The following is a 17,549-nucleotide window of genomic DNA, read 5'->3' on the forward strand; positions in this document are numbered from 1 at the left end:
CATCATAACCTTGAACTGTGATAATCCTTCGAGTTTTTTGTTTGATTTCAGTCTCATTGGAATAGAACTCCACAGTATTCGGTCCAGTGCTGACGTTGTTTTTGTTTATCAGTGATGCCATTTCCACTTAAGTCTTTCAGTGGAGCTGTTTTCTTCATAACTGGACCAATTGTCCAGTTTGAAACCTTCATAAATTCTGTGGCTATTGCTTGCGTCAGCTGCTTTCCAAATATCATTGCAGAGTTTCAGCCAAAAATTTTCAGCATGCTTCCCAACCTCCTTTTGCATTTCTCTTTGAGCCTTTCTCAAATTTTCCAGGGTGATGGTGTTGTGTGATTTATTGCAGATGGTTAGTGCTGTCTTTTTGTTGTCAACTAGTGGTAGAAGGGCTGGAGAGTTCTCTTCAAATCAGTGTGTATTTTTCTTGCATTTTTTGCCAAATGCTGTTACAGCAGTATTGTATATGTTAATTGTTAAGTTTTCCCCAGAAAAGTAATTTGTTGATAACTATTTCTGGCTTTATCACTGGTAGTAGACAAAACAATTCAATAGAGGAGTGAGCAACTTATATGTCACATAATACATTGATTTTTTCTGGTCATTTGCATATCAGGTTTATCAGTAATGAATTAAAAAGGACTTCCTGGTAACCCAAATGGATAAACATTCCACAATTCGGATAACTATCCGTCACTCTTAGTTCAAAGGGAGATGGGGCTGATCTCAGAGTTTGGTTATTCTGTTAGCCAGGAACAAAACAGCTCTGGCTGAGAATACTGAATAATCAACTTATTTCTTTGTCAGGTTAATTCTTGTATCAAAGAAAACAGTAACATTAGCTAACCTTCACTTTCAGAGTTCCAACTGAAACAATGCTGCTGGCACAGTGTTTGTAAATCAGAGGTGTTAGCATGTGTGAAGTGGTATACACCTACTGTAAAGTGAGCTGATTTTTGTAGGCCATAAACAGATGTTCAAGATTTTTCACTGATATGAGAAAGACACTGCTTTTACACATATATTTAACAGCAGTGGGATTGAAATTACTCCCAGTCAGTCATTTTGTAAATTAAGTAGGAGCTGGAGGAGTAAAGAATCTCTTCAATATAACTTAGTTCATTAAAAAATAGTTTGTTTAATTCAGTACAAATATAATGAATCAAATATAAAATAAGGTTATTGATAAATATATATATCCTTGTATAAATCAAATAGGATTTGACACCAAATATTTTTAAAAAGCTATATAAAGATATTTTGCTGAGTCTTGTTTTAAGATAAGAGCTCTCTCTCACAGGTGAAATTAGGGCCCATGGAAATTAATAGGAGTTTTGACATTGACCTACATTATGTTTGAGTTGGGTTTTTTTTTCCAGAGTTGCAGGTCACAGTTTCTAAAAACATGAGGATGTTTTCTTTTCAGTGACCAAATAAAAATGCTATCAAAATACCACTTCATTTATTTGCAAAAAAAAAAAACATATGCCAGGCTGTATGCATAGTAGAGTGTAACTGTCTCTTAAGGTAATTATTACTGACTGGTAAATTAATTTTATTATTTTCTTCCCTTGTTTAGATGGTTTTTTGGCTCAATCAAACGAGCAGATGCAGAGAAACAACTGCTATACCCCGGAAACCAGAAAGGAGCCTTCCTAATTCGAGAAAGTGAAAGTTTAAAAGGAGAATTCTCACTTTCAGGTATTCGTTTTCATCTGAAGAAATGTCTTAAGAGCTTCTCATTTAGCCTATTTTTTTCCTGTCTTCTCAAGTGATAAACTGTGTGAATGAGAGTGAAATTAAACTCTGTAATAATCTCTTCTTCCCAGGAGATATATAAAAGAAAAGTTGGCAAGAACCAGTAGGCTCTACTAACTTTTTTTATTTTATAGCTCTTTATTTATTAATATGCATAGAATAGAAATTAACTTTTTTGTACTTATTGCTTTTCATTTTTCCAGCTGCCTTGAAATTGAACTGTTTTCATAATTAAAAACCAAAAGTATATTACATTTGTAGACTAATCACTGACGGGTACACACAGTGAAAATTAAACACATGTCGGCAGATCTAAGTGGGTTATGAAAACAGAAGAACTTCTGTTAGAATATGTCCTTGGAATTTATATTGATCTTTTTGTGACAGAGGACTGCATAGGTACAAACAGAAACATGTGATCAGATTTCAGCAAAAAAGTTAGTTTCATCTCTGTTGGCGGGTTTGTTTCTTTGTTCACTCAAAGTCCATTATTCTGGCTTCAAAACATATAACTGGCTTCATGATAAAACTCTTACATAAAAGACTGGACTACCAGAAAGGGAATAAAATGTTTTACATGCACATAGGCACACACATGTGCACACACATTTTGTTCTGAAAGATACTTGTCCTAATGGGTATCATTATTCCATGTTGGATTTTCCCGCAGTTTTCCTGCCACAAATCAGACATTGCTCACAAACAGTCTAGTGATTCTTTGGGGGGTTTTTTTGTTTTGGGATTGTTCCAAATACTTCATTTCATAGTAAAGCATTTTGTTGTTACTGGAGTGGATTACAGCACAGGTTGAGGAAGAAGATGGTAGGCTAATTTCACTGTGACACCATGGGAACTTCATCCACGAGTGTTAGCCTGCTGACAGGATACAGGATGATCAAGGCGGGGGGGGGGTGATCACCCTCCCATAGTTGGAGAAGATCTTGTGGGGGAAAACCTAGAGAAGCTGAATATCTACAAGTCAGCAGGACTGGATGAACTACACCAGAGACTGCTAAAAGAATGGGCTGACATCATCGTGCAACATATGGCAAAGTGATTTGAAGACTTGTGGCACTTGGGAGAGGTCCCAAAAGACTGGAAGAAGGCCAATGTAGTGACTATCTTCAAGAAAGGGAGAAAGGAAGACTCAGGGAATTACAGGCCAATCAGTTTGACCTCAGTCCCTGATAAAATCCTGGAAAAAAATTATGAAAAATCCATCATTGATAGGTTAACAGAAGGCAGTATTCTAAAGGACAGCCAACATGGCTTCATTGCAGGCAGGTCATGCCTGACCAACCTCATTTCCTTCTATGATCAGATAACTTGCCACCTGTATAGGGGAAGTGAGGTTGATGTTAGATACTTGGACTTCAAAAAGGCTTTTGACCTAGTCTCCCATGATGTCCTCATGGTAAAATTGGGAAAATGCAGCCTCAACTACTTTACAGTCCAGTGGCTAAGTAACTGGCTCTGAGGCAGGACCCAGAGGGTACTAATAGATAACACTGCGTCATCATGGCAGAAGGTGGCCAGTGGCATCCCTCAGGGTTCAGTACTCAGACCAGTGCTTTTCAATATTTTCATCAGTGATTTGGATTTGGATATTAAAAGCAAACTGGCAAAGTTCACGGACAACACCAAATTATGGGGAAGTGTGGTCACACTTGAGATCAAGCTTGGGATACAGGCTGGCCTGGATTGGCTTGTGAGGTGGACGGATCTTAGTCTGATGATTTTTAATGTGGATAAATGTAAAGTGCTCCATCTGAGGAGAAATAATCCGCAGCATGCTTACAGGCTTGGCAGTACTACACTTGCCTGCACCAAAACTGAATGTGACCTGGGGGTCACAGTAGACTACAGAATGAACATGAGTCACCAACACAATGCCATAGTTGGCAGAGTGAATCAAACACTGACATGCATCTACTAATGCATCTTGAGCAGGACTAAGGATGTCATTCTCCTGCTCTACTTGGCTTTGGTGAGACTGCAGCTGGAGTACTGCATCCAGGTCTGAGCACTGCAGTTCAGGAAGGATGTGGAGAAGCTCAAGACAGTCAAAAAGAGGGTCATGCACATGATTAGAGATCTGGAGAGCAGGTCATGAGAGGAGAGGCTGAAAGACTTGGGACTGTTCAGCCTGGAGAAGAGAAGACTCAGAGGGGACTTGGTGGCAGCCTGTAAGTATATTAGGAGCATACATCAGGGCCTGGGGGAGCATCTGTTCACCAAGACACCCCAGGGGAAGACAAGAAACAATGGGCACAAACTAATTGAAGATCACTTCAGATTGGACATAAGGAAAAACTTCTCTATAAGTTGAGTGCTGAGGGTTTGGAACAGCCTCCCCAGTCACCCATCCTGGCAATCTTCAAAAAGCATCTTGATGCCTACTTTGCTGGGGTCATCTGACCCCAGCAGTCTTTTCTGCCCAAGTGCAGAGACGCAGGGTGGGGGAGTGGGCAAAGGCCTGGAGCCGGGGGGGCCTGGGACCAGATGCGGAGCCTGGGAGGTGGTGGTGGTGTTCTGTTCCCCCATCTCCCTCCCCTTTTATTCTTAATGGGTAATTCACTAGTATTTAATAAAAGCCTGGTTTAGTTGGTTATTTACTTTGCAACAGTATTATAAGCCTGTGATCAAAGAGGCAGCAAAACACAGGACACAAGACGTGTTTACACAAGACACCACATGCACATCAGACTAATTCTACTGCACATTAGCACATCAGGCAAAACCTATGGTAATGCTCAGTAGAATTAGTCTACTGTGCATTAGCATTACCTAAAATGCATGCACCAGCACTACTTTGCAGTAGCACTGGTTACTGTGCATTTAGCTTAGTACCTATAATAACAGGTAGTAACTAAATGCACAGTAACCACTGCACATTAATGTACATGTAGACATGCCCACATTGTCTTAACCAATGTGATTCTGGTACCTATATGCCAGGTCCCAGAGTGGCTGACAAAACCATGTGCCGTGCCTTGTATTGCTCTAGAAGAGAGGTTATAATGCTTAACACCAGAAATGGAAATTATATTTTCTCTTTGCTGTGCTTTCATCTCCTCTGTTTGCGTTTTTTCAGATCAGACTCCAGCAACAAGTTTGAACCCAATTCATAGAATCATAGACATTAAGGGCTGGAAAGGACCTTGAAAGATTATCAAGTCCAACCCTCCTGCTCTGGGCAGGAATACTGTTGAGATCAAATGATTCCAGCAAGGTATCTATCCAATCTCCTCTTGAACACTTCCAAAGTTGGGAACTGCTCCTCCTCCTTTGGAAATCTGTTCCAGATTCTGGTCACCCTTACTGTAAAGAAGTTTTTCATTACATCCAACCTATAACCATCCTTTAACAGTTTATGGCCATTGCTCCTTGTCCACCCCTGGGGCACCCTAGTGAACAGTTTTTTTCCTCAGCTTTCTATATTTACCCCTTACATACTTATAGACGGTCACCAAGTCCCCCGTCAGTCTTCTCTTCCCCAGGCTGAACAGTCCAAGATCCCTTAATCTCTCCTTATAAGGTTTGTTCTCCAGGCCCTTAATCATTCTTGTGGCCCTTCTCTGGACCCTTTCAAGATTTTCTACATATTTTTTGAAGTGAGGCACCCAGAACTGGACACAGTACTCTGGTTGGGGTCTCACCAGTGCCAAATAGAGAGGAAGTATCACTTCCTTAGCCCTCCTTACGGTGCATCGGCTAATGCAGCCCAGTATGCTATTAACTCTGTTGACTACAGCATCATCCTGTCATCAACCATAACCCTTAGGTTCCTTTCAGCCATTGTGCTGGCCAGGACATCTCTTCCTAACCCAGGGGTGGGCAATTATTTCAGGCGGAGGGCCGCTTACTGAGCTTTGGCAAGCCACCAAGGGCCGCATGACAGGCAGCCAGGGGGAGATAAATACTAATTTTCTAAATTTTTTAGGGGTCCTGCGGTCTAGATAGAATGGCCTGGTGGGCCACACCTGGCCCACAGGCCGCATTTTGCCCACCCCTGTCCTAACCTATATTCATGTTGCTGGTTACTTCTCCCCATATGAAGCACTCTGTATTTATCCTTTTTGAACTGCATCCAGTTCCACTTTGCCCACTTTTGTAGCTTGTCCAGGTCTGCTTGGATCCACATTCTATCTCGTAGCATGACCACTAGAGGTGCGCTAATGCGCTGGTCTAATATCAGATTGGCACTGATATAAGGAAAATTGACAGTATTTTCAATTGGCTTTTTTTGGCTGATGAGGCTGATAATGTAGCCAATAAATGCCCCGTGCATGTGTGCAGCTGCAGTGCAGAATGCAGGTGGTAAGGAGCACAGCCCAGCAGTGTGGAGAGCAGCCAGGTCTGGCTGGTAAGTTTGTTGTGAGAGAAGGGGGGCAGCAATTCAAGGTCCCTGCTGTGAGAGAGGAGTGGGGCAAGGGCAGGGGCAGGCACTGCACAGCCAGGGTGGAGCAGCGGACGGAGCCATGAATGGCTTGTTTGGAGAGTATATGGGGGTGGGGGTGGATCTTGCCACTACACACACCTTGGGAGGGCATGGGGGGTGTGTACCTCCATATCTGCACATGGGGTGAGGGGAGGTTACTGCTGCAGGCTGGGGCTGCGGCAGCACCAGGCTTTTCATGGCAAGGGGGCAGAGCCAGGCTACACTCAGTGCTGTTGGCGGTGGTGCTGAGAGGGAGGGTTGGGGTGGCTGTAAATTCCCCCCCTCACATAGCTCTGCTCCCAGCACTGTTGCCACCCACCCCAAGCACAGCCCGGCCCAGCCTCCCGCTGGGAAGGGCCTGGTGCCACACTGGTCCCAGCCCACAGTGGCAGCCTGCCTTCACCCCGTGGGCAGATCTGAGAGCACATGCCCCATGCCCTCCCCAGGTACATGCAGCAGTGGGAGCCCCTGCTTCCCTGCACCCCACCAGACAAGCCGCTTGTGGCCCCATCCCACCCTCTGCCCTCCCCCACCCAGGCTAGGCAGCACCTGCCCCTGTCTCAGCCCCACTCCCACTCCCTCCATCACTGCACGGGCTTCTGTCTGTCCCCTCCCATGACCCTTCCCTTCTTCTACCCCTTCCACCAGAACAGACTTACCAGCTAGATGCTGCTTTCCAAGCTGCCTGGCTGCATATCAGCAATTGGATCGGTATCAGCTTTTATGGATTGTTAAAAATCGGCCATCAATATTGGCCCAAAAAATCTCTATAGGTGCACACTGTGACAGGTCGCCCTCCCCAGTGCCATCTTCCGGATCATCTGTGCTTTACGCGGGGCACCCTTGGAACCCTCTTGGACCTCTGCTGTCCCGCTCTAATCTCGTCTGCCACATCTTGATGTTATTAGTCTGCGAGCGGGAGACTACCGATCCTATTGGGTATGTTGGGGTCTCTCCTATAAGGTTCTGACCCTGTACCTAAGCCTCATGGGCTATGCGTGGCTCCTACCACCCCAATACCACACCCCAAGCCTCGCAGATGGAATAGACGTTGTTCAGTCTCTCTCTGTCTCCCTCCTTCCATGCCCTCTCTCAGGGCCTTCTCTGTAATGCTGCCCTTCTCTTGGGCCTTCTCTGTAATGCTGCCCTTCTCTCGGGCCTTCTCTGTAATGCCGCCCGGTCTCAGGGCCTTTGCTGTAACGCTGCCCTCCTCTGGGGCTTTTCTACCATGATGCCCTCTCTTAGGGCTTTTCTACCATGCCGCCCTCTCTCGGGGCTCCTCAGTAATGCTGCCCCCTCCTCCGGGGCTCACCACGCCCGAACTGGGGGTTCTCCACAATGCCCCCTTCTCTGGGGCTTCTCAGCTGCCCCTCTCTGGGGCTGGGGTCTATACACCCCGAATACTGCACCCTCACTGGTGCTGGGGTCCCCACACTAGTGTGAGTCCCCTATGAGGCCTCCTCCATCCCCTGATAGCCTCACCCAAACCTCTGGTTATAAACAACATAACAAAACACAAGCCCCTAGGCTATAATATAACTTAAAGCCGCCCAGCTTATAGCAGTCATCCTTTACCCAGCTTGGGCTGTACCTGCGGTTCTCGCATCATTGCTCGGGGAGCTCCTTCCTCTCTGGCTGCTGGCGAAGACCTCCCCCCTGGCCTCCTGCCTGTGGTTTATATAGGAGCCAGGCCCTGCCCCTTCTTGTCAGCTGGCCAGGCAGGGGTGGATCATTAGCTCCCTCTAGTTGCCTCAGCAACCGGCACCTGAGGAGTCTTCCCAGCTTTCTCAGTAGCAGGCACCATAGTGCCCTGCTACACACGCCTAGTGACCACTTTTCCCCATAATGTAGTATCTTCTTCAAGCTTGGCCAGCACGCTTTCCACATCCTCATCTAAATCATTGATAGAGATGTTGAACAGCATGGGGCCAAGAACTGAATCCTGTGGGACACCACTGGCCACCTCCTTTCAAGACGATACAGACCCATCCACTAACACACTTTGGGTTTGACCTCTTAGCCATTTTCCAATCCACCTGACCATGGACTCTGCCAGCCAACAATCCCCATTTTTTTTTATAAGAGCGTCATTGGGGACCATATAAAAGGTCTTTTTAAAATCCAAGTATATGACATCAACTGCATCTCCCACATCTAAGTGGTTCATTACTTGATCATAGAAGGAGACAAGGTTGGTCAGACATGACCTGCCCACAACAAAAATCACATTGGCTATTCTTCAGCATCCTGCCTTCTGCTAGTCTCTCATAAATGGACTTCTTGATAATTTTTCAAAAATTTAACCCGGCATTGAGATCAAACTGATAGGCTTATAGTTTCCCGATCCTCCGTCTTCTCCTTCTTAAAAATTGGCACCGTGTTGACCCTTTTCCAGTTTTCTGGGACCTCTCCTAAGTACCATGAGACTTCAAATACCTTTGCCAATGGTCCTGCAATGACTCTTTCCAATTCCCTCAGCATTCTCAGATGTAGTCCATCCAGTTCAGTTAACTTTTCTTCCTTTCCCCCAATAAAAAATACTTTTATTATTAATATAATCTAAGAGACTGTCAAAACGTGTTTTTTATCTTCTATAAAAAAACTCTCCAGCTGAATGAAAAAAGGAATAAGGAATATAGTTAAACAGGGGCCTCTTTTAATGCTTTGTATCTAAAGGCTTATCTGTTTTTTGTCTTCCTCTGTATCTTTATAAAAGCATTAAAAAATGTAATGGTGGATGTTTGCCATGAGAGCAAGCAGGTTGTGGTATCTTTGTGTGTGAAACCTCAAATTTTGTTTAATTGTATAAAGTTGTACAACGACAGGGTTATGTTAATCTCTTTAGCTCCCTGGCCCAAGTATTGCATCTGAAGTAACTGAATAATCAAAAACCTGTAAAAAAGGTTTCTTTCCAAGCCTCCATGATTAAAAAAAATAAGAGTTCCCTGCTAATTCCTCACCAATGCATGTAAAATATATGGAACTCAAAAATAGAGGGATAGTCTAATGGTCTTTATTGGAAATGGAAATAAAACGTTCATTTTAAAAGATGGGCATTTTTAAAGATGTCACTGTGGAAAAAAATCATATTTCGTAAATGGCAAATATGAATTAGAATTAAAAAAGGTTGAACTAGGAACGCATCAAATTGTAGATAGGCCAGTGGGATGCATTGTTATCAATTAAACTGGTTGACATTTTTAAAACGTATATTTCCATTTTAAAAATGCACATGTTGTAGGTGAAACTTTTATGTTGATATCTCCATCATCTGGTGTAAAATGTATTAAATTTTAAACATGTTGGTGCCATTTTAGGCATCGTCTCTTTTTAATTAAAAGCTATAATTTAGATGTGCTCAATTTAATTGAATGTCATTGCCAATAATAGCAGGATTCGCTTCCTTTTTTCTTCTTCCCTTGGATAATGGCATCTACAAGATAGATTGTATTAAATGGCAATGTAATCTTGTTCTTTTTTAAAAAAAGAAACCAACCAGATATATTGTTACCATGTATTATTTTATACATATAATTAAAACACAGATCTATTTGTTATCAAACCTTCAGTGAAAGAAGCCTGTTATCAAACCTTCAATGAAAGAAGCCATACCTTTCTTCAGTAAATTGCATGGATATAGGGTATTCAGGATGCTTATTTGCCTTCAGACTTCAGTCTAAGGGCCACCCTGTCCCTTTCCATAGGGACAAGCATGTGCTAGTGTAGGGGTAGGCAAAATATGGCCTGTGGGATGGATCTGGCTCATGGAAGCTCTTTATCTGGCCCATGGGTCCCTCAGTCTCACCTGGCCCAGGCAGTGTTTGGCTGTGGCATGTCCTGCCACACCCTGGGCACACAGCAGGGCTGGGGCAGCTCTGCAGCTGAACCTCCTTTCTAGGCAGCCCAGGCAGCAGTGGCTCCTTCTAGCTGCTACTGCCACTGGCCCAGGCCCCACAGTACTGGTGGCAACCCGTGCGCACAGTTCTGACCTGGCCTGCCCCATGCCTGCTCCAGACTCATCTGTGCTGGGCAATAGTGGTATGCAGGCAGAAACTGATGCTCAGCACCGAGGAAAAGTGGTCCCTCCCCCTCGCCATTGCCAGACCCTTCCTGCTGCAGGCACCCAGAGCCTGCACCGGGCTGCCCTGAATCTCTATCACTGTCACTACCAGGTCTGGGCTGCCCAGTGGGGCAATGGTGAGAGCGTAGAGCCAGACACAGGGCAGCCTGGGTGCAGGTTCTTGGTGGCTGCATTAGGAAGAGCCTGGCAGTGGTGAGGGGGAGGGGATTCTTTTCCCCCATGCTGAGCAACATTTTCTGTCCTGCCACTGCTGCTGTCCAGTGCAGGTGTGTCTGGAGTAGTTGTGGGGTGGGCTGGGTTGGGGCTATGTACTCAGGTCCCCACTGGTACCATGGAGTTGGGGCCAGTAGCAGCAGCAGCTGGAAGGAGCTGCTACTGCCTGGGCTACTTAGAAAGATAGTTCACTGTGGAGTCACCCCAGCCCCTCTGTGTGCCCAGAGTGGCAAGAAGTGCCACAGGCAGGTGATGTAGCACAAGTGTGGGGTGTGCTGTGTGCATGAAATCTGGCTTATCTGCTTCAATTGGGGTGAGTCCAGAGTGGGTGCAGGGTGGGGCTGGGGCTGCCTGCTCGTGGTGGTGGCGGGGAGGTGCTGCAGAGCATGTAGGCTCCAGACTTTTGCTGGAAGGGTGCTGACTGCCTCGGGGGGCATACATGGTGGGGCTCCCATGCATACCCCACCAAACCCATAAACCCTCCCCTGCAAACCCCACAACTACATCCTTCTCCACACACAATCACACACCGCACAAACACTGCACCCACCCACACCCTCCTCCATCCCCGCAAACTCCACACCCCTCCCTACGTGCACCCCTCCACACCCACACCCACACATACACATCTTTGAGGGGAGCCCCGCTCACTGCTATGTGCACACACCCCACCACACACATGTACCTCTCCCTGTGCAAGCCCCACTCTTCTGCTTAGGAAGGTTTGGAAAGAAATGTAAAAGGTAGCTGCAGACAGTGGATACTAGTGGGGAGGGAGTTATATGAAAGGGAAGCTGGGAAAAAATTGCCCATCAATTTTCAAATCTGTCCCCTTGTCAAGCTGTACATCTATCTGTCAGGCTCAAGGACTGTCATGGCAAGAGCTCAAGGATTGCACCGTTGGCTCAAAGGCTGTCTTCTGTTCTGTGTATGCCCAGTTCTTAGCACAATATCTCCAACCTGTTTGGGGGCTTTAAAATAACAACTGCTTGTCATACATCAGGCTAATCTCCCCCCTACTGTTGATTGCCTCTGGACCCAGTGAAACTTAAGTAATGCATAGAACAGTGGTTCACAGATATTGTAGACTCAAAGCATCCATGCAGTAATGCACATGTAGACAGCTGACTGGAGGCAAATCTGCTTCCGGTCTGCCGGCCACCACAGGGTGGGAGATTGCTCTCTGCCCCTGGGAGCTGTCTGCTGCCAGGACGGGCTTTACCACAGGAACAATGTGCCAGCAGCAGGGAACTCCCAGCCATCAGAGACTGGTGCCTCCTGAGTTGGGAGGGCACTTGCCAGTCAGCGACTGGGGGGGGTGCCCCAATGTGGCCGATCACACTGACAGGGGGAGGGGTCACCTACAGCCAATCACGCTGATGAGGAAGTGCCAGTGGTGCACCGCTGGCACTTCTGGGATGGCTCAATCAGCTGTGGGGGAACCCATCTCTTCCTAGTTTTTGCGATTGGCCATGAGGGAACCATGAGGATCACTTCTCCTGGCACCCCCACTCCCCGGCCAGCACTCTCAGGGGGAGCATCAGCACTCTTGCCTGCCCCCCCCTGCCCGTCACCTAAACAGGGAATGCTGCTGAAAGGGGGTGCACCAGTGCTCTCAGGGGGTGCATGTACACCTCTGTGCATCCCCTACACATCACCACTTCTCCCAGCCCCTGCTGAGAAATTGCAGGGCCTTGGGCTGGGAGATAAGGATCTCCCAGCCCAAGTCCCATGGTTGGGTGATCAGGCCTGGGAGATCCTTCACCAGCTCTGCAGTCACAGGACCCGGGCTGTGAGATTTTTCTCTCCCAGTGGAGCTGGCACTGGGAGAGAAAAATCTCTCAGGTTGGGTCCCACAACCATGGGACTTGGGCTGGGAGATAAAGATTTCCCAGCCCAGGCCCTGAAATCATGGAGTGGGGGCTGGGAGCTCCCTGCTGCCAGGTCAGAGGGACATTGTCCTTGTCCAGGCTCCAGTGGTGGAGCCTGCCATGGCAGCAGGCAGCTCCTGGGGGTAGGGAACAATGTCCCAGCTCCGACCTGGAGCTCTCTCTCTCCTGACCCCTGGGCTAGCACCCAGGGGGAGCCTAGAGCTCCTTCTGCCTGCTGCAGGGGCCTGTTGCAGAGCTGCAGGGAGTGGGAGTAGTCTGTTGCTAGGACCAGCAAATCTGCTCCCAGGTCCCTGTATGTGTAGACCTGTACACAGGAGAATTTACTTGAGAATAAACTGCTCCCGGATTATGTTCACATGTAGACGTGCCTGCTTGGTGTGTCTACATGAGACACTTTACTGCGAAGTAGCATAGTTTACTCTGCTGTAAGCATGTTCATCTACATGGGCACATGCTTACTGTGCAGTAAACATTGCTAATCATGAATAAATTTTCTACCTGCAAATGTAAGTAGCAAATTTACTCATGAGTAGTTACTGTGCAGTAATGCATGTGTAGACACCTGACCAGGAGCAAATCTGCTCCCGGTCAGCCAACAACCAGGGGGCAGGAGATTGCTCCCTGCCTCCAGGAGCTGCCTGCTGTTGAAGTAGGCTCCACCACTGGAGCCTGGGTGAGGACTATGTCCCTTTTTCTGGCAGCAGGGAGCTCGAAGCCCCCCACTCCAAGGTTGTGATCCTGGAGCAGGGGCTGGGAGATCCTTAACAAGATCTGTAACAAGCTCTCCAGCCTGTTCCCCACCCAGCTCTGCACTTGTGGAGCTAAACAGGGAACAGGCTCTCCAGCCCTTGCCCTAAGATCATGGAGCAGGGGCTGGAAACTGTCCCAGTTAGGGGAAGGCCCCAGCCCTGTGCCTCAGTCAGGTGATCAAGGCATGGGTTTGGGAAGAGCTGCAGGGGTGGGGAATGTCTGAGCCCATTGCCCCATTCTCTGGTGGGGCAGCTAGTAGCAAGCCCCCAGATGGGTGGGCAATCCCTGCCCAGCTGGGGGCTCACTGCTAGCTGCCCTACCAGTGGATAGGGGCAGGGGGCTGCGACCTGCCCCTCCCCTGTAGCTTTTTCCAAGTCTCCTGCCCTGATCAGGGAGCTGAGACTAGGAGCTCCCTGCTTCTGGGGCAGGGGGACATTGTCCTTGCCCCAGCAGGAGGCATCCCCCTGGGGCAGGGAGCAATGTCCCAGCCCTGGCCAGGAGACAGTAGGGGTGTGTGATGAGGATAGTATTCAATTCAGATTCATCCCAATTCAGGGGACAGTGGTTCAATTCACTGATTCAGAGAATCAGTGATTTAGCCATAGACATAGCTTTATATATTTTTTCTACATACCTTGAGGTACCAGGTGCAGCTCATGGACACTGAGATAATGGGGCAGATAGAGCATCCCACAGGAGTGCGGGGGCCCCCCTGTGTGCTTGGTGGTGGACCCCCACCCCACATCTCTCCGGCTTGGTGATCAGCTGCGGGGGGACCCTGGGTGCCCACCCAGACCCAGGAGGCACCAGTCACTGAGCGGGGGGGAGGGGGGGATCACGGTGGGGGGGAGTCCCCCGGGCCCTCCACGGTGGACCTGGAAGTGAATTGGAAGTACGCTCCATCTGCCCCACCATCTCAGCAGTCTCGTGACTATACTGTCAGGCTACCAGGCTGTGCCTGGTACCTTGAGGTATGTAGAAAAAACATATAAAACTGTGTCTATTGCTGAATCATTGAATCTCTCCAAATCGAATCTGAGGCTTCTGATTCGATTTAGAGAGATTCATGGGTCTCCTAATTTGATTTGGACTTGGAGATCTGGTCACCGAATAGGGCCAAATCTCCTCTGAATTGAATAGAGACCAAAGCTTCACACAGCACTTGGAGACAGCTGCCTCTTGGCCCAGTGCTGCCTGCCAGCCCCTGGGCTAGCACTTAGGGGGAGCCTAGAGCTCTCCTTGGTGGTGGTAAGGGCCCATTGCAGGACCACACAAAGTGGAAGCAGTTTGCTGCGAGGAGCAGCATATCTACTCCCATATCCCTGCATGTGTAGACGCATGCCTGGCAGCGTTTACTCATGAATACTTTACTCGCAAGTAAACTGATCCCAAATCAAATGTAAGTGTAGACAACACCCACTGTTTCCTCCTTTTGGATATGGGAAAGTGCATCTCGGATCACTCGCATCACTTCAGAGATCCTTCTACCTTGTACTGTGCACACTTGATCTTCATGTATTATCTTCTAGAGGTTTTTCCTCATTTTCAAAGCCAGTGTCTAGGCTTTTAAGTTATATTAAATGGGATATAATTGGTTTCCAGTTTTTCAGGGTTTCCTTCTCCCCTTTTTTAAAAAGTAAGATCACACTGCCTCTTGTAAAATATTTCCCCCTCTCTCCTGTTTCTGCTATTTCCTTGAAAACTTTCACTATCTAGGGTCACCATATTTCCAGTTCCAAAAAAGAGGATGCCAGTCACACATGTGTGTATGTGTGTATGTGGAGGGGGTGGGGGGTTATATGATTGTGAGGGGCAGTGCTGCTGCAAGAGGAATAGATAGAAAAACGCAGGTGCTAGGACCACAGGGGTGCCTTCTGTGCTGTGGCAGAGAAACTAAACTGAAATTGGTAGGTGCTAGGACCCTTGGGACCTCTCTACCACCAGGCAGCCACACAGGTCCCTGCTGCCCCTGAAGGGCCTCCATTCCCTTCCCCACCTCCCCAACCCTGCTGCAGCCCTGGTGCCTGGACAGCTTCTCCCAATGCTGGCAGGCACCTGCCCTCCTCACACAGCTGAGCTGACCAAAATCCTGGAAATTTGATCATATTTGAAAAAAACTGCCCAGATGGAGATCAGAGGATCCAAAAAGAGGACATACGCAGGAAAACCCAGACATATGATGACCCTAAAATCTATATCCCTCCCTACCCCTGCCCAAAAGTTCTTGTAAATTTCCATAGGTAGTCCATCTGCTCCTGGTGATTTACCTCTTTTCAAGGTTTTTAAGAATTCCTCCACTACCTTTAAGCTATCTTTTCTTCCATCTACTTTGCTTCCTCTTCTACTTTCTCTTCAGTCTTTTCAGCAAAACATTCATCTTCTTTCTGTTTTTTTTCTTCTTCTGATATAACTCTTCATAAGTTCTTCTCTTTGCCTCCAATACCTCCTGCTTTTCCACCAGGGTACCACCTTCTTCCTGCACTGCTTTTAGCTCTCCTTTCACTTTCTTCACTGTAGTCAAAAAATATCAGGACCACTCTGTTTTCTCCCATCTGGGTGCTTGTGCTACGAACATTTTCTCTCTCATCTTTCTTTTCAATCCATTTTTTTATCTCTTGCCTTGTTTCCTCTAGTTCTTCTCATACCTGTCTTCCTTCTATAGCTTCCTTTAGCAGCTCCTGCATCTTTATTTGTAGCTCCTTCAGCTCTTTTGTTCTTCTCCCCACAGTTCTTCAATCTTCCTTCCTGAAGAATTCTCCTGCCCTCTTTTTCACCATCATCCACCATCCCCTGGTACTCTTAAAATATTTTTTCAGTGTTCTCCACCCCTCATACTGTCTTGTGTATACTTGACATATCTCTTCATCTTGTAGCAGTCACACATTTAATATCCACACTTCCATTCATCTTATGGGGCTCTTACCAAGTCTTAGTTCTGCCTTCAGTATCCAGTGATCACTAAATGCCACAATTATATTTCCTTTCTTCCTTATCTCTATGTCTTTTGATACAAACACAAAATCAATTTTTGATTGTTTCCTCCTGCTGGGGTCAGTTCTAGTGAAAACTTTCTTTCCTGCCCACACATCTCTCAGTGACTTTTATTATTTGGATGAACTCTCTAAAGTTCTACCTCCTCCTTCCCCTGTTCTGTCACCCACTTCTATTATGCGATTGAAGTCCCCTGCCATTATGTGCAGTTTCCCTCTGACTACATAAACTACACCTGAAATCTATCTGCTGTAGGACCAGGATACCTCAGTGGCAGCCACATTGTCTATAGAACTCTATGTCTATGGTATAACTAACTTCTGGACATTATGACACACACACACACTGAAAGTATATTTATTTTCAGAACCTTATGTTTTTATCTTTATTCAGGATGACATAGATAGATATAGATAAAATAGGTAACAGAGCTCTTTAAAAATATATATTCCAGGGCAGATATAAAAAACCCTTATGTTTTCAATAGCATCTATACGCCCTCTGATGGTATTCAATGGAAATCACATGCTGCAGTAGAAAGAAAAATTCTATTTCATAGAACATGACACTGCTTAAGGAAGTGCATTTAATTTTATTTCAATTAAAACTGAATGAATGATGAAGAAAACTATATTACATGGTATCTTGGTAATTATATGTAACCAATATTTTCTATAAATTAAGTTACATGCCATATGCAGCTGAAGAATTCCTGCAATTGACAGTACTATAAATGAAAAGATTATCATTTTGGCACTTTAAGTTAATGAACAATGTCAACTGACAATGTTTTAAATTGTTCTAATACTTCAAGATCATATATATCTAAAGATATATAGATATCTATATCTATCTATATCACACATGTGCCTATATATATCCCTCCCCCACATTTCTGCTCTACCAATTCCTTTATATTCTCAAAATGAAAAGTGGGGACACTACTCATCTCAGGGGATGGGCAGTAGAGGGAGATTTTGGTAAGGGATAACAGAGAGTGACCAGGAAGTGAGAAGACAAAAGGAACATTTTCTTCTTTCTCCTGTTTCCTCCCCCTTTAGGAATGGAAAAAATAGGAGACATTTTCAGGAAATCCATTACTGTTTTTGTCCATCACCTCATGATTCTTACGTCCTTCCTAATCCTACCCTTTCCTTTTCAAATCTAGTTCTAGTCCTCTTTCCCATTACGTCTTCCTGGATGCCCAGCAGTGGCTGATCCATACTCCCCTTTCACAGTTGGCTCTCTATTTCTTCCCTTGCACTCAGCCTACCCTGACAACCTGCACAGACTGCTTCATCTCCCTCTGATCCATTCCTTAGCATCTCAGGAATACTGACACATGCACCTACTTTTAAACTTCCCTTCTTTTTACTTTATAGCTCCACAACATGGAACCACTTCATCAGCTCTGAAGGCTGTTCCT

The 17,549-nt window shown here is 46.3% G+C and overlaps 1 protein-coding gene across 2 annotated transcripts in view; it reads left to right on the forward strand.

Moving 5' to 3' along the window:
- Positions 1-17,549, forward strand: part of FRK (fyn related Src family tyrosine kinase) — a 97,926-nt gene that overhangs the window by 39,970 nt on the left and 40,407 nt on the right. For both annotated transcript variants that reach the window (XM_025207054.1, XM_006026172.3), the window contains exon 2: positions 1,577-1,698. In XM_025207054.1, the coding sequence (XP_025062839.1) occupies positions 1,577-1,698 (122 nt within the window). The remainder of the gene's footprint in view (positions 1-1,576; positions 1,699-17,549) is intronic.

Source organism: Alligator sinensis, unplaced genomic scaffold (assembly GCF_000455745.1).
Source record: "Alligator sinensis unplaced genomic scaffold, ASM45574v1 scaffold38_1, whole genome shotgun sequence".
Classification (NCBI taxonomy): domain Eukaryota; kingdom Metazoa; phylum Chordata; order Crocodylia; family Alligatoridae; genus Alligator; species Alligator sinensis.